At 50.1% G+C, this 20,961-nt stretch overlaps 1 protein-coding gene across 1 annotated transcript in view; it reads right to left on the reverse strand.

The window, feature by feature from the left end:
• The window catches only part of WAPL (WAPL cohesin release factor), a 1,736,851-nt gene that overhangs the window by 1,570,004 nt on the left and 145,886 nt on the right, over positions 1 to 20,961 (reverse strand). The window contains exon 4 of the mRNA XM_069610766.1: positions 8,142 to 8,254. Within this exon, the coding sequence (XP_069466867.1) occupies positions 8,142 to 8,254 (113 nt within the window). The remainder of the gene's footprint in view (positions 1 to 8,141; positions 8,255 to 20,961) is intronic.

Here is a 20,961-nt window from a genome sequence, read left to right on the forward strand (position 1 = left end):
ATAACCCCAATCCGAGGTGACTTCATGAGCCCGAGGAAGCTCTCGAAGAACCCCTCTTCACAGGCCTGGGAGGTGGTAGCGGGTACCAACGGGGTAGCAGGAGGCTGCTGTAGCCACTGCATACTCTGCCTATAAGGACGCAGAGGGAACCTGCCCTGCGCAAACGAAGTATAGGCTGTAGGCCACCTACCTGGTTGAGGCCAGTCCCACCTGGACACTCATTCCTCATCGAACTCCTAGAATGGCGGACGGGTGCCCATGTTTGGCATGGCAGCCATTTTGACGAGCTGCCCATCACGTGCCTGCGTTGTGTTGCTCGACTTCCTGGGCCCAGCCTCCTCCAAGACTCTTGCATGTGGATCATGAGGCCGACCCTGCTCCTCGGCCCTAGACCCGGTAGATTTGACACCCTCGACCCGGGGGTCAGTAGAGCTGACTTTAGGCGCCCCCTCGGACGTATTGCCGGTAATAAGAGCGTACCTTATCAGACATAAGGGTGGAGCCCCTCGGATGAAAATCAGGTACAAGAACCTTCCGGTGCCTCAACACTGTCACCGGGAGGATCCAAGTAGCCCTCGGCCGGTAGGCCAGTAGCTGAGGCAGCCTTTGTGCACGTGCTGGCACAAGGACCTGAGCGGTCCCTCCAGCGTGGGCAAGTCCTTGGGAATGAGTCTCCCATGCGGGGTGCAATGGAAAATAGAGGCCCTATCTTGTGCCTGGCTCAATGTTTCACGAAGTTCTTCAGGTCCTCTGGAGGCGACTTCTGAAATAGCTCCCTCCACTTGGCTAGTATGTTCATCAACATTTGATGACGGGGCGTTGCACGCTGAACAATCTTGCCAAACATGGTCAAGGCCAATCCAACATAGGCAGAGGTTGGGAGGGGTCTAAAGTTGGGAAGAGCCTGTTGCAGGATGGACACCTGCTGAACCCTGTGGAAGTCAACATGCGCCGGGGAGGAGCACGATGCCCGAGGATCGAGTACCTGAATGATAAAAAAGACAAAAAAGACAAAAAGAGAAGTATCCGTGCGTAGAATTACATAGCCGAAGCCAAACCCAGGAGCGCTGGTGAATTCAGCCCATTCCCTGTCGATGAGGAAAAGGGGACTGGGGTGTGACGCCAGAGGGCAGAGTCAGGGCAGCACAAGCCCCTGTGCACCACTAAATTCAAAGGGGAATAAGGTTTTTGCTGGTGCAAAACGTTCAGTCTCCCGTCCCTTGGAAGGGATGCCCATGCAGTATGGAGGAAAGGGGACAGGACGTAAGAACACAAAATTGATACGATTGGCACCGATGTGACACGATCTTAAGAAAAGATTGTGAATTAGGCAGTGGAGGAATTTCTGACAGAACACCAAGGTCAGTAAACAGCTTGTTGTAGACAGAAAAAACATTGAAGGCTACAACAAGGCGGCGGCAGGGGCGGGGGGTCAGGACGGAGTAACTTGAATGTTCAGGCTGACTTAGAAGAACAAATTACTTACCCCAGGTAATATTCTTTCTGATGGATGTTCCTCCCATGAACAGAGAAAAACAGGCGAGGTGCCTGCTATTTATACCAGTATCAACGTCATGGGAGAGCAGATGGAAGCTGCCGATACACATCTGGTTGACGACGCAGGGTGCCCTTTGTAGTAAGAAGTTTTCAAAGCTGCGAGCAGGACATGGGATGTAAGATGGGGAATGCATGGGAGAACACAATCCAGTACAAGTCCGAGGTTCTCTCCACTGAATTTCTTTTTTTTTACGAAAAAAAATCCCCACGATTCAAGTGCGTCCAACAGTGGGGTGGCCCTGTGTAAAAATAAAAGGACAAAGCGTTTGATGCTTCCAAGTGCTCTGGTCTTGTCCTGAATGACGGAATGTCCCTCAAATATAGAGGAAAGGGTACAGGACCTAGGAGTATTTGTTTTACTTTAGTTTGCTAATTTTAACACACCCATATCTGTACTGTATTTAAGTGGAAGAATGTCAACGTAACGTTAAACACATTTCAAGATCTCCAAAAATTGAAAGCCCTAAAATAAGCACATGATCACAAAACAACTGTCAATAACATGCTGCTCAACTTTATCCAGAATAAAAGAAAAATAACAGATTCGATGTACAAAAGTAAGGTTGAAAACTAATGCATGTCGCAGAAGAACAAGTTACTTCTTACCTTGTAAAGTTCTTTCGATGGGATGTTCCTCCGACGTATTCCTTATCTTTGATAATTCGTCTCCAGCTTGCTGGCCGCGGAAATTTTCTCTCTGTAGAGGGCGCTGCGCGTCGACGTCCGCCGAGTCGATGTCCCTCGACAGCCACCGTATCGGCGCCGACGTCACCATGCCAATAAAAAGCCACGCGCGCCGTCCGTTGCTCAGTTCCGTATTGTAGCATAAGATAAGTCATGCCTGAATTGGTTATTGACCTTGAAGGAGCGTAAGTTGCAACCACAAGGGAAGTATTACTGCGGGGATGGATGTGAGGGGCGATCAGGAATACGTCGGAGGAACATCCCATCGAAAGAACGTTACAAGGTAAGAAGGAACTTGTTCTTCGAAGGGATTGTGCCCTCCGACATATTCCTTATCTTTGATAGACTCCCATAGCAATGGCATGTAATTGGAGGGGGCAGTAATGTCATGTATCCCTTTTAGGAATGAACCGAATGTAATACGGCTTTGCCAAATCTGGTCTCTTATCTAGTGGAGAAATCCAGGTTGTAAAATTTTGTGAATGTATGTGTGGACGACCATGTGGCAGCCGCACATATGTCTCGGACCGGTACCCCTCTTTGGAGGGCTGAAGAGGCTGCGATACCCCTGGTTGAATGAGCCCTAAAATTTTGGGGTGGCTCTTTCCCTGCCAGTTTGTAACATTCCAGAATGGCCAAAATAATCCACCTGGAAATGGTCTGTTTTGTTATGGGTAATCCCAACTTGTGACCCGAGTATCCTACAAACAGTTGGTCTGCTTGCCTAATCCTAGCCAGTCTGCTGATGTAAAAGCTCAGAGCTCGACTTGGGTCCAGCCTATGTAGCCTTTCTTCCTCTTTCCCCGGATGGGGAGGAGGGTAGAACGAAGGTAGGGTAATTTTCTGAGTAATATGAAATTCAGAAACCACCTTTGGGAGGAAATTAGGCTTCACCTGTAGGACAACTTTGTCCTTGTGGAAAATTGTATGTGGTGGGTTTACAGGAGAGAGCTTGTAGCTCGCTCACCCTCCTAGCAGATGTTAGCGCTACCAATAGGACAGTTTTAAGCATGAGAAATCTCAGCGAGCAAGAGTGAAGTGGTTCGAATGGAGTGACCATTAGGAAGTTTAAGACTAAATTTAAGTCCCATAAGGGAACTTGGAATGGTCTTGGAGGATAAAGATTAGTTAATCCCTTGAGAAATTGTATTACTAGAGGTAGTTTGAAATACGATGGTTCCTCCGCAGTGCGCTTGAAGATTGAAAGCGCTGCGAGATAGCCTTTTACAGTGCCAACTTGAAGGCCTGAGTTTGCCAAGTAGAGTAGAAACGATAACACCGTTGGTGTACCACATGAAAAAGGGTCGATATTCCCTTCTCTACACCAGCTGCAAAATTTGTTCCAACGGCAGCGGTATAAAGACTTTGTTGCTGGCCTTCTGGCCGAAAGCAACACCTCCATGACGTCATCAGGGAGGTCCCAATCCTTAAACCTCACCCTTTCAGAAGCCAGGCGTGAAGGTTGAGGGTTCTGATGTCTGGATGGAGAACGTGACCTCCCTTCTGCGAGAGAAGATTCTCTTTGAGTGGAAGCCGGATTGGAGGGCAGATGGACATATCTAGAAGGTCTGGGTATCATGTTCTCCTGGCCCAGTCAGTGGCAATTAGGATCATGGTTTTCCGGAATCTTCTCAACCTCCTGATCATTTGAGGAATAACAGGGACTGGTGGAAACGCATAAAGGAGTGGAAACTCCCAGTCCACTACAAACGCATCTCCTAGAGCTCCCCTGGGAGGAAATTCCTTTGAACAGAACAGTTCGCACTTCCTGTTGGTGCCTGTGGCGAACAGATCCACCTGAGGGGTTCCCCAAAGGGCATAGATCTCTTGAAGCACTTCCTGAGCTAGCTCCCGCTCGTGGGAGACTGCTCTGCCTGCTCAGAGCGTCCGCTGTCCAGTTCTTCTCTCCGGCTAGGTGGACTGCCGATAGAGATTCCTTCCCGAATTGCCCAAAACCAGAGCTGCATTGCCTCTCTGCACAGTGGCAGTAACCCTACGCCTCCTCTTTTGTTGAGGTAGTGCATGTGCATGTGTTGTCCGTCATTATCAGGACATTTCTCCCCTGTACTGATGGCAGGAAAGCTTTCAGTGCTAGTCTGATCGCTCTCAGCTCTAATAGGTTGATATGTAGTCTGGACTCCGATGGAGACCAACGACCGCCGATGGTCAAGTCGTTGGCATGGGCTCCCCACCCCGTGAGTGAGGCGTCTGTGACTACAGTTATCTCCAGCCATGGTTGCCAAAACAGTTCTCCTTTCAAGATGTTCTCTGGATAGGCCCACAATTGAAGGTCGTGGGCTACCTTGTCCGGAATCCGGAGGAGATCTGTCATTCTCCCTGAGAATTGCGACCACTGAGTTCTCAGTGACCACTGAAGAGATCTCATTCACAGGCGAACCTCTGGCACAAGGAAGATGCAGGATGCCACGAGGCCTAGCAACCTCAAAAAGTCGAAGGCTGGGAGACGTTGGGCATTTTGGAACTTGTTGACCATCTGCAGAATATCCTGAGCCCTCACCTCTGGTGGCGAGGCTTTTCCCAGGGAAGTGTCCAGGACCGCTCCAATGAACTGGAGTCTCTGTGATGGTATCATCTGTGACTTCTTTAAATTGAGGGAGAAGACCAGTTTGTGAAGGAAGTGGCAGACATAATCTAGCTGGCTCTGAGCTTGTTCTGAAGATCCAGCCCTGATCAGCCAATCGTCCAGGTAGGGGTAGACTTGGATCCCTTCCCTCCTTAGACTCGCAGCCACTACCGACATTAGCTTGGTGAAGACCCTCGGGGCGGAGGTCAGCCCAAATGGCAGAACTCGAAATGGATAATGAGTCACCAACTACGAACCTCAGGTATTTCCTGTGTTTGAGATGGATTGGCACATGGAAATAAGCATCCTGAAGGTCCAGAGATACCAGCCAGTCCTGGAGTTGGAGGGCCTGAAGGATCTGAGCGAGAATTACCATCTTGAACTTGTCCTTCCTGAGGAACCTGTTCAATTCTCGTAAGTCCAGGATGGGTCTCAGTCCTCCGTCCGCCTTTGGTATGAGAAGGTAGGGGGAGTACCAGCCCTTGTTCCGGTCCGCTACAGGTACCGGTTCTATGCACCTTTCTCTAGCAGGTCTATGATTACCTGCAAGAGGAGCGGATCTGGAACTTTTAGAGAGCTGTGCCCCGGTGGATGACTGAGGGATATGGAGAAAGGGTAGGCAGTAACCCTGGGCAACTGTCTCCAATGCCCAAGCATCTGACGTTATAGCCTGCCATTCTGTCAGATGGTGAGTTAACCTGCCCCCTACAGGTGTTGTGTGGAAAGACCTCAGAGTGGTTTGGGGGCGGCTGATGCATATGCCGAGGGTAAAGAGGCACCTGCTGCTGCTGCGGCTTTAGTATTTTTGACCCGTTCACCTCGGGTGGATCTACTTTGGCCTCTTTGAGCCGGCTGTCCTCTGCCTTTCCCGAATGCGGAATAATAGCGAAAGGACTTTCCTCTTCCAGAGGTTCCTGAGGGGCGAAAAGGAGTTTGGTGGATTGCAGCTCCTAATGATTTTGCTGCTGCTTTAGATGTCTGCAACTTTTCCAGACGGTCATCAGCCTTCTTTCCGAATAACGAAGAGCAGTCAAAGGGCATATTCAAAAGTCTGGCCTGTACATCTGGAGCAAAGCCAGACCTTCGCAACCACGCATGCCTGCGGATTGTCGTACTTGCCGCCATGGCCCTGCTGATACTGTCAGCGGAAGCAATGCCAGTTTGAAGTGACTCGCATATGGCATCTTTGCCATCTTCAATAATGTTAAGGAAGGCTTCCCTTTCCTCCGGGTATGCAGTCAGCCGCTGATGAAGCACACTCCCATAGTGTGTGACTGAACCTGGCGAGGATACAGGTGGCGTTGGACTTCAACGCCATACTACAAGCAGAAAACACTTTTTTTGCCATATAATCGTAACCTCTTGTCATCTCTATCCTGTGGGACAGTAGGGTAAGCGGACCTACTGCTTGATGAAGTTGCCGCTTGAACCACCAGGCTCTCTGGAGTTGGGTGTTTTGATTAGTATTCAGGGTCAGCCACAGCTACCCTATACTTGGCTGACAATCTTTTATTAACTGCAGGGATAACTTCAGGAGTTTCCCAATTAGATGACATCTTCCTTTGTAAGGCTGCATGGAAGGGGACCACAGGATCCTCCTGTGGACCTTTGTCTAATATGTGTGTCAGGTCATCCTGTTGAAAAACAGGCGAAGGCGCAGACCAACCCATACACTCAATAATTTTTGCCATCAGGGTTCTATAGGGTGTTTCGGCATGTTCCCCTGGGTCTGGTTTAACAAATTCCACTTCTGGGGAAGTGTCCAGCCCACTTGCCTCATGTAATGATTCCTGTAGGCCTTTCAACCTTCTTTCCTCAGAGGTGAAATCCTCTGAAACAGGTAGTGTGGTCCTCTGCAACCCGAAGGTTTCCTGGTCAGAATCCTCCCCTTCTTCATTGATTGAAGATAATCCGGGGTACTCTGACCTCGGAAATGGTGTAAAACCCATTTCTAAGGCAGGAGCCAAATTCGTCATTACTGGGCGAGAAAATGCCAATGTCGTCGACGCCGATGTGACAGGCTTCGAAGGCGCCGAGAACGGCGTCGAGAAAACTGGAAGAGGCCTTGAAGAACTCGAGAGGATCGGGATCCTACTCGAGGATGTGGACGACGGCCTCGGCGTCATGCCGGAGGCTCTTGGTATCACCGTTGGCTGTGAAGTAGCCGTGGATTTCTCTTTCATCGGCATCGAGTCGATCGACCGATGCGTCGAAGAACCCGTCGATGGCGCCGATCCATGCGTCGAAGGGATCTTCGACGACGGCGAAGACGGTGCCTTCTTACCCGGTGGCCCGTGGCGCTCTCGGGTGGAATCTTTCGCCGGGGACAGCGACTCGCAGCGCTTTGATTTTTTGGGTTTTTCACCCAGGGTATCACCCTCAGCTGTCTTCGAGGGGGTCGAGGCCGCTTTCTCGAAGACGCTTAGCATTTTCTTCCTGAATTCCTCCCACTCAGCCCGAGAGCTGTGTTTTGTGGGGCAGGAGACCCTTTCTGGGGAAACAGAAGATGACGAGGAAGGGGATCTTCGACGTCTCTTCTTTGAGTGTCTCGACCGACGAGTGGTGGGAGCTACTTCGAGATCTAGAATGGGAATGCTTCCGACGGCGAGGAGACTAATGCCTCGACTCAGCCGAAGAAACTTTCGAGGAGGTTTTGACTGACTTACCTCTCTCGAGCTTCCCCTTGCGCTCCTTCAAGGCTTTCACCGTCACGGACATGCAGTCCTCACACTCCGAACAATGGTGCTCGGCTCCCAAGCAGATCCTGTGTGGGTCCGTTATCAACATTTTTTTTACCGCAGTCTCGACATTTCTTGAAGCTGGATCGCAGCATTGTCGGTTCCGATGAAGATGCCATCGAGAACGAGTTGGTTATATTCGAGTAAATGTAGTAAGGTTTATCTGACTGAACTGAGCAACGATATTCCGAGGCCCCACGAGGCGCGGAAAAACGGAACTGAGCAACGGACGCCGCACGTGGCTATTTATGGGCATGGTGACGTTGGCGCCGATACAGTGGCTGTCGAGGGACATCGACTCGGCGGACGTCGACGCGCAGCACCCTCTACATAGAAAAAATTTCCGAGGCCAACAAGCTGGAGACGAATTATCAAAGATAAGGAATACGTCGGAGGACACAATCCCTTCGAAAAAGCGCTTCTTTTAACTCCTTCATATATTCTTGCTTGCGACTCAAAATACCTAGGTCATTTATAGTAGCATGAGTCTCTTAATCTAGAAAAAGCTTTTCTAGAAGCAAATAACATGCCCGGATATAATTTGTGAAACAATACTTTAACAGCAATAAAATACTTACTCTTTTCGGTGCATTGAAAATTTTCCTTGCACTTTCCCTAGATTTCTCTCCCGGTTTTGCCTTTTTTAGCTCTTCAGGAAGTTCATATGGATCATCGTTGAAATCCATAAGTTCTGCAAAGTGTACAAACACAAAAAAAGTCAAATCCAAGGCCCAACCGCTTAGCATTAATAAAGCTCTTGCCAGTTTACTTGGTAAAGTAATAGTGTAACATATGTTTCTCATTTTAAACACTTGGTTCCTAAAATCCAGAATAAGACAACCAGCATTGTATTCCAATGTATATTATCTGAAGGTAAACTATCCAACATTTCTTGGAAAGTACGTATGGAAAGTGTTACTCACCAGAGTGACTCAAATACTCCTAGTCCATAGTCCTCTATCCTGTATGGGTGCCCCTCGCTGGGTACAGAATCCTTTTCAGCAGAAAAATGGCCCTATAAGTGTATTCACACGAGGACCTGTGTGCATACTCTCCCTTAACCCTGCCCACACCTCAGCCCCCTTTGACCCATGGGCTGTATTAACTGCTCAACCTCTCTATTTATAAGGGGGATGGATGGTGGGACATATGGAGGAAAGGGGACTGAGTATGTAAGTCCTGTGAGTAACACTGACTCCTGTGAGTGACAATTACTCCTACATCCCCATCCCCTTTCCTCCAACCTGTATGGGCATCTACCACTGATACAGCTGCCCAGGGAAGGAGAGCTTGACACGCTAGGCAAATGGGTTATGAAGGACAACCTAGCTAAATGCTGCGTCAGCCCTGGTACTAGTATCCAGACAGTAATGCTTGCAGAAGGCCAAAGGGGTGGCCCATGTCGCTGCCCTGATCACCTGCGACAGTATGTGGCACTGGAAGGCAACAGCCACTGCCTTGGATCTGCTCGTATGAGCGTGCATGACCTTTGGCGATTATTTGTGCTGAGCTTTGTATGCCTGCAATCATCCATCTAGCTAACTATTGAAGTTTTGGACACTTGCTGTCCAGGTCTTGCCCCGTCCAAAAGTGACAAACAAGGCGTCAGTCTTGCGAAAAGCCCTTTGTTCAGTCAAGATAGAATTTCAGTGTTCTTCTGATGTCCAAGCAGTGGAGAACCTTCTTGGTGTCTTCCTTGGGGGATGGGAAGAAAGTGAGGAGAACTCTGTTAATGAGGAAGGAGGAGTGAGAAACACAACCTTGTCCCGCTGAAACATGGTGTAGGGCTTAGCACCCACCAGAGCCTGAATTTCGCTGCATCTGCGAGCTGAAGTAAGGCCCACTAGTAAGGCCCATCCTGTGCAGGACCAATCTGATATCCACTGTGGCCATTGGCTCTAATGGTATTTGCGCAAGGCCGCCGATTACAACGTTAAGGTCCCAGACTGGGTGCGGGCATCTGACAAGCGGGAACAGCCTGGTTAACCCCATCAGAAGTCTTTTAACCAACGGGTTGGAGGATGAGAAAGAAAACATGTCCGAGTTCCTGTATGTACCAATGACCGCTAGGTATGTCCAGCAGGTGTCTACCTGAACCCTTGACCTGGCTAGTTATGCCGAAAAAAACATCACCTGGTCCAGCGTGAAAGTTAGCAGTTCGACTCCTCTTTCCTTGGACCAGAAGCAGAATCTGGTCCATTTGCTTTTGTTCTATTTACAGGTAGCCTGACTCCTTTGATAATTGCGAGGTTGACCCAAGACCGCTGGAGATGTTGAAGAGTTACGTGCTCGAGTACCAGGCTGCTAGGGCTAGCCTCTCCGGAGCACAGTGGAGTACGGCCCCCTCTGCCCCATATGCTGAGCCAGAAACAAGCCCTTCCCCCAACGGGAGAGTTACCTCTGGCTGGGCTGACAGCTGCCCTAGGTCTGAGAACTAGTGCCTGGCTGGCCATAGAGGCGCTATGAGAATAAGCAGCCGCCAATAAGTCTGCCCGATCTTGCAAACAACTTTGTGGGTGAGTGGGGTAGGAGGAAATGAATAGGCTCACATCCCATCCCAGGGGATCTGAAGCGCGTCCCCGAGGGAACCGTACCTCATGCCCACCCAGGACGCAAATTGACAAGTCTGGTTCTCTGTCACAAACAGGTCTGTGACTGGCTGACCCCACCTGCTGAAACCGTCCTGAAGGTCACAGGTTCAGTTGCCATTCGTAGTTGTCTCGGAGTCTAAGTGACAATCTGTCCGCCTCCAGGTTGGGCTCTCCAGGCAGGTGCACCGTTGAGCGCCATATGCTCTGCAATCGCCCACTCCCAGATGCTGAGGGTCAGCCTACATAGGGGCAGGGATCTGGTGCCCCACTGCTTGTTGAGGTAGTACATGCAGGTAGAGTTGTACGTCCAAATGCAAACTGTACTGCTCCCGATTAAGGGGAGTAATGCCTTGAGGGTGAGCTAAATGGCCATCAGTTCCAGCCATTTGATGTGATTGTGCGGTCCTGGACCACAGACTATGTACTGAATGTGTCGCCAGAGTAGCCCCTCACCCCTGGAGCGAGGAATCCATTGTTCAGATATGATCCGCCAGAGGCAGCCTGAATGGCCTGGCCACCAAGAGGTTTGTATCCTCCCCCCACCACGTAATCTATTGCTGTTAGTGATTGGGAATAGTGACTACGGCTCCTTGATGACCAGACTCCTGATCCCAGGATGCTGAAAAATGCAGCGGCAGCCTCCTAATTCTCAGCTGGTGTAAGGGATAGACAGAAGGCGTGACGCCAGTCAACCCAGCAGGTGCTGGTACCACCAGGCTGTAATGATCTGCTGAGGAAGTGAGCGACAGTAGCTCTGATCGCTGATAACTTCACCCCAGTGGGGAACACCTTGCACCTGTGTATATCCCAGAGCAGCCCCAAAAACGCAAGCGTTTGTGTGGGGTAGAGCAGAGACTTCTCGAAGATGGAGAACCCCAGCTCGTAGAGTGTACTCATGAGCCTGTCCGCCGAGTACCTGACCTGCACCGGGAACCCCTCCATCCCCCACGGACTAAACAGTCATCGAGGTAAGGCTATACATCTTGAAAGTAAGCATCCTGAAGGTTCAATGAAACCATCCAATCATGGAGTTGGAGGGCCTGAAGGATCTGACAAAGTGTGACCATCAATGAATTTGTCCTTCCTGAGTAACTTGTTCAAGAATCTAAAGTCCAAGATGGGTGTCCGTCCTCCTTGGATATTAGGAAATATGGAGAGTACCATCCCTTGTTCCTCTGCGCTACAGGCACTGGTTCTATAGCATCTTTTTCTAGCAGGGTCAACATTTCCTGCACAAGCAGCGGATATGGAACTCACAGAGTGACCCCCCCCCCTCCACCGGTGGATGGTTCCGAGGTCTCCGACTAAAGGGGAGGCGGTAACCTTGGGCTATGGTTTCCAATGCCCAAGCAGCCGAAGTAATGTCTCTCCATTCTTTCAGATGCTGAAAGTCTGTCTCCCGCTGGTGTTTCCTGGCTTAAGACTTCATAGGTTTTGAGGCGGCTGATGCAGTGGCTGTTGGTAAGGGTGCCCCTGCTTGAGCGGGCTTTGCAACTCTCCCTCATCCACAACGAGGGAATCTTCACGAAGGAATCTTCTTTGGCCTCTTTAACCAGCCATTCCTCTCGCTCTTCCAACTGAGGAGTAGTAGCTAAAAGATCTACCCCTCCAAGGCAGTCCACTGGTGCGAAAGGGCTGAGGCTGCCTAATAGCGGCACCCAAGGATTTGGCTGCCGCCTTCGTTGTCTGCAACTTCAAGGCTTTCGTCAGCCTTGTTGCCAAAAAGGTGAGACGTCAAAATGCACGTTAACGTGTCTGGACTGCACATCCGGGGCAAATCCAGACTTCAACCACGCAAATCTGCGCATTACAGTGCTAGTTGCCATGGCTCTACTGATGCAGTCAGCAAAATCCAGACCCGACTGAAGAGACAAGCACATGTCTTCTTTGCCGTCTCTAATAATAGCAAAGAACCCGTCTCTTTCTTACCATTCTGGAATGTGCTCCGCCGCCATGGAAATACAGTCTGAGTGAATGAGAATTTTGCTAGGGTACATGTAGAGTTGACCGATTTAAGAGACATGCTCCCTGCAGAAAATACCTTACTTGCCCATGCAGCTACTCTGTCATCCCTATCTGGAGGGATAGTTGGATAAGCTGCCTCTTTTGAAGTTGTGGTAGCTGCCTATACATCCAGACTCTCAGGAGTGGGATATTTTGATAATTATTGGTGTCACTACTAGATGGGCGGTATTTTTTAGTCTTTTTTGTTTACTGACGGATTAGATAGATATTTCCCAACTTGCTGCCACCCTTTTTTGGAGAGCAATGTGAAATGGTAAAATGGGATCCATTTGCGGACCCCTAGGAAGAATGTCTGTTAGATCATTCTGCTCATAGGGGACGGAAGGCCTACTCCACCCCAAGTAGACATATGGTGCATCTGCATGCTCGCCAGCTTCACATCTACCAAATTCTTCCCCTGGTGAGGTGCCTACCCCACTGGCCTTTTGCAAATTGTCAAAGATCTTTTAATCTAGACACACATGAAATAACACTCGGGCACATTTGGTGTACCATATTGAAGGCAAAATGGCACATCATTATCCAATGCTCAGGGATTTGAAATAATCCTTCCTCGGTAAAGGAATATGTTTGTCTGGAATATGCATTTAAGGCTTAAGAAATTGTGAACTCGACGCTCCGAGTTGAAATCTTTCCCAAAATCTTTGGCTAAGATGGTGTAGAAAGTGCCATTGGTGTAGATGGCGCGGCCGGTGTCTAAGACCTTAACTAATGCTTCGATTTAACAGCTTGAAGGATCCTTCGATGATTTGTCATCGCATTGAGGCCTCGACGGCTCTCAATGAGGACCTGGCCTTCGTCTCGGATTCAACGGGTGCAGGTTTGGCTTGTGCCCTTTCCATAACGGCTTTCGAAGGCATGGAACGAGCATGGGTTGCCGATGGTTTTTGTCTCAAATATTTTTAACATTTCTGATCCAAATGCTTCCCATTCGGCAGGCGTGGAGATACCGTCTCAGAGGAGGTGTCCAACGACAAGGTCTAAGAAGGTGACCTGTGGCCCCCTTGCTCCATTTCCTAGTCGACAAGGAGTGTTGGGAGCCACTCCTCGACCTGGATCATTTAACCTTCCTTCTTCGAGGAGAGTCGCCGCTCGGCTTGTCCAAAGAAGGTTTGACGGGGTAGTCTATGGGGATTTTTTTGGGGGTGGGGTTTACCTACCACCAACTTCCCCTTTTGCTCCTTCAGATCCTTTCCGGTCATTGACTGTCATTTGGAGCCGACAATGTCTTGTACTCCACACCTAGACCACACAAACCTACTCGATGTGGGTCGGTTAATCGAAATCTTGGAGTCGCAGTCCACTTCTTGAACCCAGACTTTTGGGTACTAGGTGTTAAGGAAGAAGACATTTTCGCGAATAGAACAAAAGAAACCCGCCGTAGTTTCTGAAAGCGAAAGCTTACTCGCAAAAACGAAACTGAAGCCAACGGGTGCTGTGCGTGTGTCATGATGCCTACCCCCAGGCATCCAGACCAAGCCCATCAGCCCCGGAGCAGGCATCTAGACATTTAGTAAAACCTCAGCAGCCCCGGCTAGGGGCTATCTGGGTTCAGTCCTGAGGCGCCAGGCTCATAGTCATTACTAACCTCAGGCAGACCATGCTGCAAATGACTCCAATTCAACATGAAGCCTGAAAGGGACTATTTTTCTACAGGGACTATTTTTTACTCGGGTGTGGTTCTAGGGACTTACCTGGGACTACTTTCGAGGCTATTTAAACCACGTCCGACCAGCAACACACACTTCGCGTTATTCTGCATCCAACAGCGTAACGCTCACCGTGCCTGCAGCCTGCATCCAGTCTTCTGCCACGCCTGCCTCGAATCCGGAGCTCCTAAAACAAAGAGGAAAGAAAGGGACAAGGTTAGAAAACAAACTTATTACTATTCCACACCTGATTCTGGATCCATCTCGTCTCCAGACCTGTAAAGAACATCATTTCTGCACGCGCCGCACCTCCAGCTGCAGCGCCGCGCCATACTCACCAGTCTTCACAGCATCATTCGGGTCGGCGCTGCCTCCATCATTTCTTCTCCGAATTTCGGCACCTAGGAGACAAAAGAAAACCACAAGGTGAACTGACGGAACCAACAAATATAATTCTTACCACCATAGGCTTACCCGATTTACAACCGGAGGCATCCTTTTGTGACTCTCCATATTTTCACGTGCCGCATCTGTAAAGAGAGACAAACCAACACGTTTTCCACGTGCAACATTAACCGGACAGCGCCAGGTAATACAGACTCTTACCTGAGCGCCACCAGCTGCCACAAGAGCATCTTTTCACGAGCCATGCAAGACAAGAAAGGAAGGGGGGGGGGGGGGGGACAAGAGTCAACATCGGACATATTGAACACTATGAACTTAATACTTACTGGTCCTCACCAGGAACCTCAAATTCAATACTCTCCGGAACTCTCCCGAGCCTTCAAACCAGTGAAGTAACTGGAATCGACGCGCCCCTGCAAATCCACGCAGGATGGAGAGCTCATCTTTCACTATTATAAGGTGAGATTGCTGTGAGGGCATTTCGGAGGTGATTAGTTGGGGAGGACTGTGGGGGTGCCATCACTTGAATCCACAAGTGGCTAAATCCATCTCTCCGGGTTAAGCAGACAAGATTAGGAGGGCAGATCCAGTAAGTCATCGCTGCACTACGCATTACGTGGGTGGAGACCGCAGCTGTCCGGGTCAGACCGACGCCCCTGTGGGAGCCAGGTGAGCGTAACAACGTGCTATATATGCCTTCAATTACATCATCCGAGACGGAGGCCCTCGAGGGACATCGAATCGACTGCATTAGCGCAACGTTGAAGCTGGATATCGTGTATCAAAGATGAGGAATACGTGAGAGGACAATCTATTTGAAATTAGTCTTTCAGATCCAGGGAACACGTCCAGTCCACCACACATCGTAGAGTTGGCGTCACTATTTTGAACTTCTGCAGAGGTAAGTACAGATTCAGAAAGGATAGATCTAGGACCACTTGCAGGTCCTCCTGTTTCTTTTGAACAGCAAAAATGCAGAAGTAAAAGCCCTCCTGAAGGGGAGATACCTGTTGTGGGTTGTTGTGGGGAAGGGGCATCCGAGTGTTCGTCGTAAACCGGGCAAAACGGATGCGTACAAGGAATTTCATGTTCACCCACAGAACCAACTCCTACACCTGAGGCCAATGGCATAGTTGTAGGGGAAGCACCCAAAATGGCCGCCATATTGCCATCACCTGAGGGGGAACTGCGGCACGTGAGGAAGTGAGGCAGGGGTCCCCGTCGATGGATCAGGGGTCTTAATTTTAGCCTTAACATAAGGACCCTCGGCTGAGCCGGTACTATGAGGCCTGGAATGTTTCTACGTCATACCAATAGCCAAACTAGCCTTCACAGGAATGACCTCGGCACTGCCGGTAAAGGAAGAATTTTCACTCCTTGCCCCCTCAACAGTTCTGGCATTGCCACAAGAGCGGGAACAGTGAGAAACAACTTTCACCGATAAGGCCTTGCCAGGCCTCTCAAAAATGTTGGACACTTAAGCCTCTGAATGAGGGACCTCGGACCCAGGTCCGGTAACAGCCTTACTAGCGCGGGCCTCGAACATCCGTTCGGTAACACCAAGCCCAGCCAAGGCCTCAGGGCGCACCCCGGTACTTGAGGGAAACTGATAACGAGGCCTCAGATCGAGCTCCGGTACCACACGACTCAGTAGAACTGGGTCTACAAGCATCCCCCACAGGAGGGGCCTCAGAGCGTGCTCCGGTATCCACAGGCCCCTTACAGAGACCCTTGGAGAAAACTCTGGTACAATTATTAGGCCCAGAAGGCACCTCGGGGCAGTCCCCGTTGACAGAGCTGTCAACGCTCCTCCCGGCTCGGGAAGAGCCTGGAAAGGTATCTCCCGGGCGGGGTGCTCTGAAAAGTAAAGAACTTACCGGGCGTTTCTTCTTTTCGTCGATAAGCCCCTGAAAATGCAAGGAGGAGTATGTCGAAACACCTCCTCCCACCGCTCCAACCGACGTTGAAGTGCCCGGACCGAAAGGGAATCGCAATAAAAACAGGAGTCCCAACGGTGATCCGGACCCAAACACTCTAGACAAAGAGGATGGGGATCTGCCCTTGCGAAGCGTCAGTGACACGATGAACAATCTGGAAAGTCTAATTTGACGACAGACTAGTACGCGATCGCTAACGAGAGCCAGAGAGGAGGAAAAAAGGGAAGATCTTCTGTGGATGCAAGGGCGTCCAGTCCCGAACGAGTGGAGAAAAGGACTGATGGGCAATGCGCGGGGCGGAGCCGAGATGGGCGGGGTTACGTCCACGTACCGGGCCCCGCGTAGAAAGAGGAAGGACTAAAAAATGTTTGGATGCTTTTACAAAGCGCTCTGGTCCCGTCCCACAGGACGGAGGAATGTCCCATAAGTATGGAGGAAAGGGAACGGGACTTAGGGGTATTTTTATTTACTGAGGATTCCCAGTCTGGCGGGGAATATTCATGAGCGTGTGAATCCATGCCAGACCCCATGCAGGAGAATATAAATGGCTGTGTGCCTATTTTAAGGAAATGGAAATATGGCTAATGCTCACAAATCACGCTAGGAAAATGGGGATGGGAATGTTACAAGCAAATACACTGGGTTTGTCTTCGGGGGACTCCACTTCCTTGTGTTGCACGTAGAAACCAGATGGACATTTATATCTTCTATAAGTGATCGGATTCTGCCAATTCAGTAACTGAATACATCACGGGCAGTGGGCCGTGGTGGGACTAGTAATAAACTACTTAGAATGAGTCTTAATATGGGTGACTGTACTACGTGACGTGTTCATCTTCATTAGATATACCAGCGCCATACCTAAAACATGGAGAGAGATATGTTATTCACCGTAGTGATTTAACATACTCCTAATCCATAGTCCCCTTTCCTGCATACTGTATGGGCGTCCCTCGCTAGGGACAGGAAACAACTTTTTTTCACCAGAATTTTGTTTAACTTACCCTTTAAATTTAGATGTGCGCGACCATGGGAGCATGCGCTCCTTTGACGCCGCCCACTAATGCCACTCCTCAGTCCCCTTTGACGCGTCTGCTATAATATAATTGCCTAATGACACGTTTATTATGGAGGAGGATGGTGGGACGTATGGAAGAAAGGGTACTATGGACTAGGAGTACGTTAAGTCACTACAGTGAATAACTTCTAATTACTCCTACATCCCGTCCCGTTTACTCTATGGGCGATGACAACTGAATGCAGCCCTGGGGAGGAGAGTTGCCCCTTAAAGAAAAAATTCTTCAAAACTACCTCGCCAAATGCTACGTCCGCCCTGGCGCTGGCACTCAAGCAGTAGTGTTTGCAAAAGGCAGATGGGGAAGCCCAAGTAGCCACCTTGTTGATAGTCTGCCAAGGGACGTGTCTTTGGAAAGCCACAGCCGTGGTCATGGCTCTGATGGCGTGGGCATGCACGTTTGCTGGCAAAGCCCTGTGCTTCCCCTCACATGCCTCCTTGATGGCCATCACCATCAATCTTGCTATAGAAGCCTTAGAGGCTTGACAGCCTGGTTTTGACCCACCAAAAATGAACAAGCGATCCGAATTACAGAAACCCCTTGTCCTGTCCAGGTAAAATCTTAGAGCATGCCTGACACCCAGACAGTGCAAAAACTTCTGAGCCTCATCCTTTGGATCCGCAAAGAATGTTGGGAGTACCATCTCCTCATTAGTGTGAAAGGACTGGTCCTAAGCACCACCTAGTCCAAGTGAAATGTGGTATAGGTCTCTGAAGCCACCAGGGCCTGAATTTCACTGATCCGGTGTGCTGTTATAAGGCTAACCAGTAGGGTCGTTTTTATAGTAACCTGTAACGCTCACCTGATTCTCGCAGAGGCGCCGGTCTTGACTGGGCGACTACCGTATCTTCAAAGGTGATGTGTAGCACCCGGTTGGCTCTTTGGGCTGGACCTCTGTGCACTGTATGCCTGACGTGTAGAGTAAGATGTCTGCAGATAGAAAATATGGGGTTAATGAACTGGGGTTATTGGGGTGTCCCTATCTTTCCTCTTCTCCTCTCCTGTAGACCCCCAAAGGTTAACGCTCTCACCTTAGGTAAGTGAATGCCGAGCTCTCCATCTGCCTCGGGGCAGGGTGCTGTAACCAGTTTCTTCACTGGATAGGTAGCGCAGGCCTCTTGACTTCAGAGGACTGCTGTCCGTCGTTTACTGCACGAACGGTAAGTTTCGAGTCATTCAAATGTCTTTAAAGTCTTTAGTAATGATGTCTCTTGTTTTGCAGGGTTCCGGCGATGGCGGATGACGGGCTGAAGTGAGTTGAAGATGGAGCCCGTGTGATGAATAGAAGCGCCTGGAAGCACGTAAGTAAGCGCTTGTTGCCTGCTTCACTATGCGCTCTAACTGTCTTTTTATTTTGCAGGTACGAGTTCGGAGCGGCTGCAGGGTGCCGGAATACCCACTGGATTAGATGTGGAAAGGAGTAATGGCACGTGAGTATTAAAGTTCCCCAATGTCTTTAAACGCACCTTGTTTTGTCTTTCAGATGCGGGATGCAGCGCCGAAGGCCTCCGGAGCGTGCGAAGAGTTGGTAAGCCTTTGCCTTTCAGACAGATGCCGGAATGCTAACCTGTTCTTTCTTGTCTTTATAGGTGTTGCTGAAGACTGGATTCAGGATGGTAAGCCTTTTTCCTTAGGCCCAGGACCGGATGCAGAAGACACGATGAGCGTTCTGCTGCAGAGGTTGCAGAATAACGCAAAGCAAGATTCATCCACCGGTTGTGGTTTAAATAGCCTCCTGTAGTGCTTAGGTGTCTCCTTCCACAGCCACGCCTAAGTAAGAAAAGAGTTCCTGGTAAGAAAAGAGTTCCTGCCTTCCAGAAGAGTTCCAGTGTTCTGAATCTAGGGAGTGGCTCCAGCCCCACCCAACAGGAAAAGTAGTTCCAAACAGAAGAGGATCAGAGGCTCAACTGGCAGGCAAGTAAGCAGCATGGTCTGCTGAAGGTAAGTCCACCCAAGCATTATGAGCCCGGCGCTTCCAGCGCTGGGACTGGGCATATTTATGAGCCTGGTGCCACTGGCGCCAGGACTGGGTCCAAAAGGTCCCAATTGGGACTGGTTGGCACTCGGAACCTGGGTTATGGATCTGCTTCCAAGGGAGTTGGGAAAACCCTGACCTTTTGGAAGCAGAGATCATGACAAAACCAGCCTGATGTCTGCCAACACCATGGGTTCGAAAGGTCTGTGTGCCAGGGCGCCCAGCACCACGTTAAGGTCCCAGACCGGATGTGGACGTTTGATAGTAGGAAATGTGGTCAGACCCGCCAAGTGCCTTTTAACCACCGGATTGGAGGAGATGTCTCCACAGTTCTTGTAGGCCCCCATGACCGCCATTTACGTACGGCAGGTGTCTACCTGCACATCTGATTAAGCCAGATGTGCAGAGAAGGATAACATAGCCCAGTGAGCATCCCAGCGGATCAATCCTGTTGGTCTTGGCCCAGGGACGGAACCCTTTCTGCTTGCTCCAATATTGTCGCTTCTTGCCCCCAGGTTGTCCTGTGACAAGTGTAGATGTTTCAGGGTGACCTGCTCAGGAAACAAGCTGCCAGGGCTAACTTCTTTGGAGCAGGGTGAACTACTGTGCCCCCCTGCTGGGAGAGTAAGTGGGCTGGACACAACAGGAGTTGTACAGGAGGCTGATCAGCCAGTGGGATGAATTCTGAGAATCAAGGTCTTGACAGTCACCATGGCGCAATCAGGATGAGTTGAAGACTGACTCCCTGTCCCTGACCTTGCAGATGACCCTGTGAATCAGCGCAGTGAGGGGGGGGAAGTGTATGCATTGATGTGGTTTCACGGAATCTGCAATGCGTCTCCCAGAGATCCCCTGCCTTGCCGCAGCCAGGAAGCGAACTGGTGGCATCTCTTGTTGCTCGTGGTGGCAAATCTGTCTACCCAAGGGTGGACCCACCTGTCGAAGATCCCCCTGAGGACCTCTTTGTTCAACTGCCACTCAGTCATCGACTCCCAAACTGCTGAGCCTGTCCGCCTCCAAGTTGGATTACCGGAAGGTGGACTGCTGATAAATGAATCTTGTTCGGCAGTGCCCATTCCCAAATGTTGATGGACAGACTGCCCTGCAGAGCGCGGGTGCGGGGCCTGCTTGTTGATGTAATACATGCAAGTGGAGCTGCCTGTCTGGATGCAGACCAACTTGCTGCTGACAATGGGGAGGAACGCTTTGAGAGCAAGCCAGATGGCCATCATCTCTAGCCAGTTGATGTGCTCCAGCTCTGTTGCTGTGACCATACTCCTTGGACAGTGTAGCCCACCCACCCCATCCCTCTAGGGACAAGTCAGTGGTAATGGTGATTGAAGGTAAAGGCTGCCTGAACGGCCTGCCTGCTAACAGGCTGTTCTCTACACTCCACCACCCCAGGTCCTGGTGGAGGTGCTGTGGTATACTGGCAAGAGCTACGTGGGAGCTAGTCTCCTGAATCCAAGAGGCTGAGAAATGTAGCAGCAGCCTCCTCATTTTGTAGTTGTGTGTGCGTGGCACAGCCAGGAGACGAGCCGTAATTATTTCAAGCAGGTGCTGGTACCACCGTGCTGAGGTGACTGGTCTGCTGAGAAAATGGCTTGTGGCCTCGGATTGGTGGTTAAGTCACAAGTCATGACGACACCACATGTTCACATGGCATGTCATGTAGAGCATTTTAAACACTGCACACTAGAAGTAAGGTATTACCTGGTTTGTTCTAAAGAAACATTTTTT

Source organism: Ambystoma mexicanum, chromosome 8 (genome assembly GCF_040938575.1).
Source record: "Ambystoma mexicanum isolate Mex_15411 chromosome 8, UKY_AmexF1_1, whole genome shotgun sequence".
Taxonomy (NCBI): Eukaryota; Metazoa; Chordata; class Amphibia; order Caudata; family Ambystomatidae; genus Ambystoma; species Ambystoma mexicanum.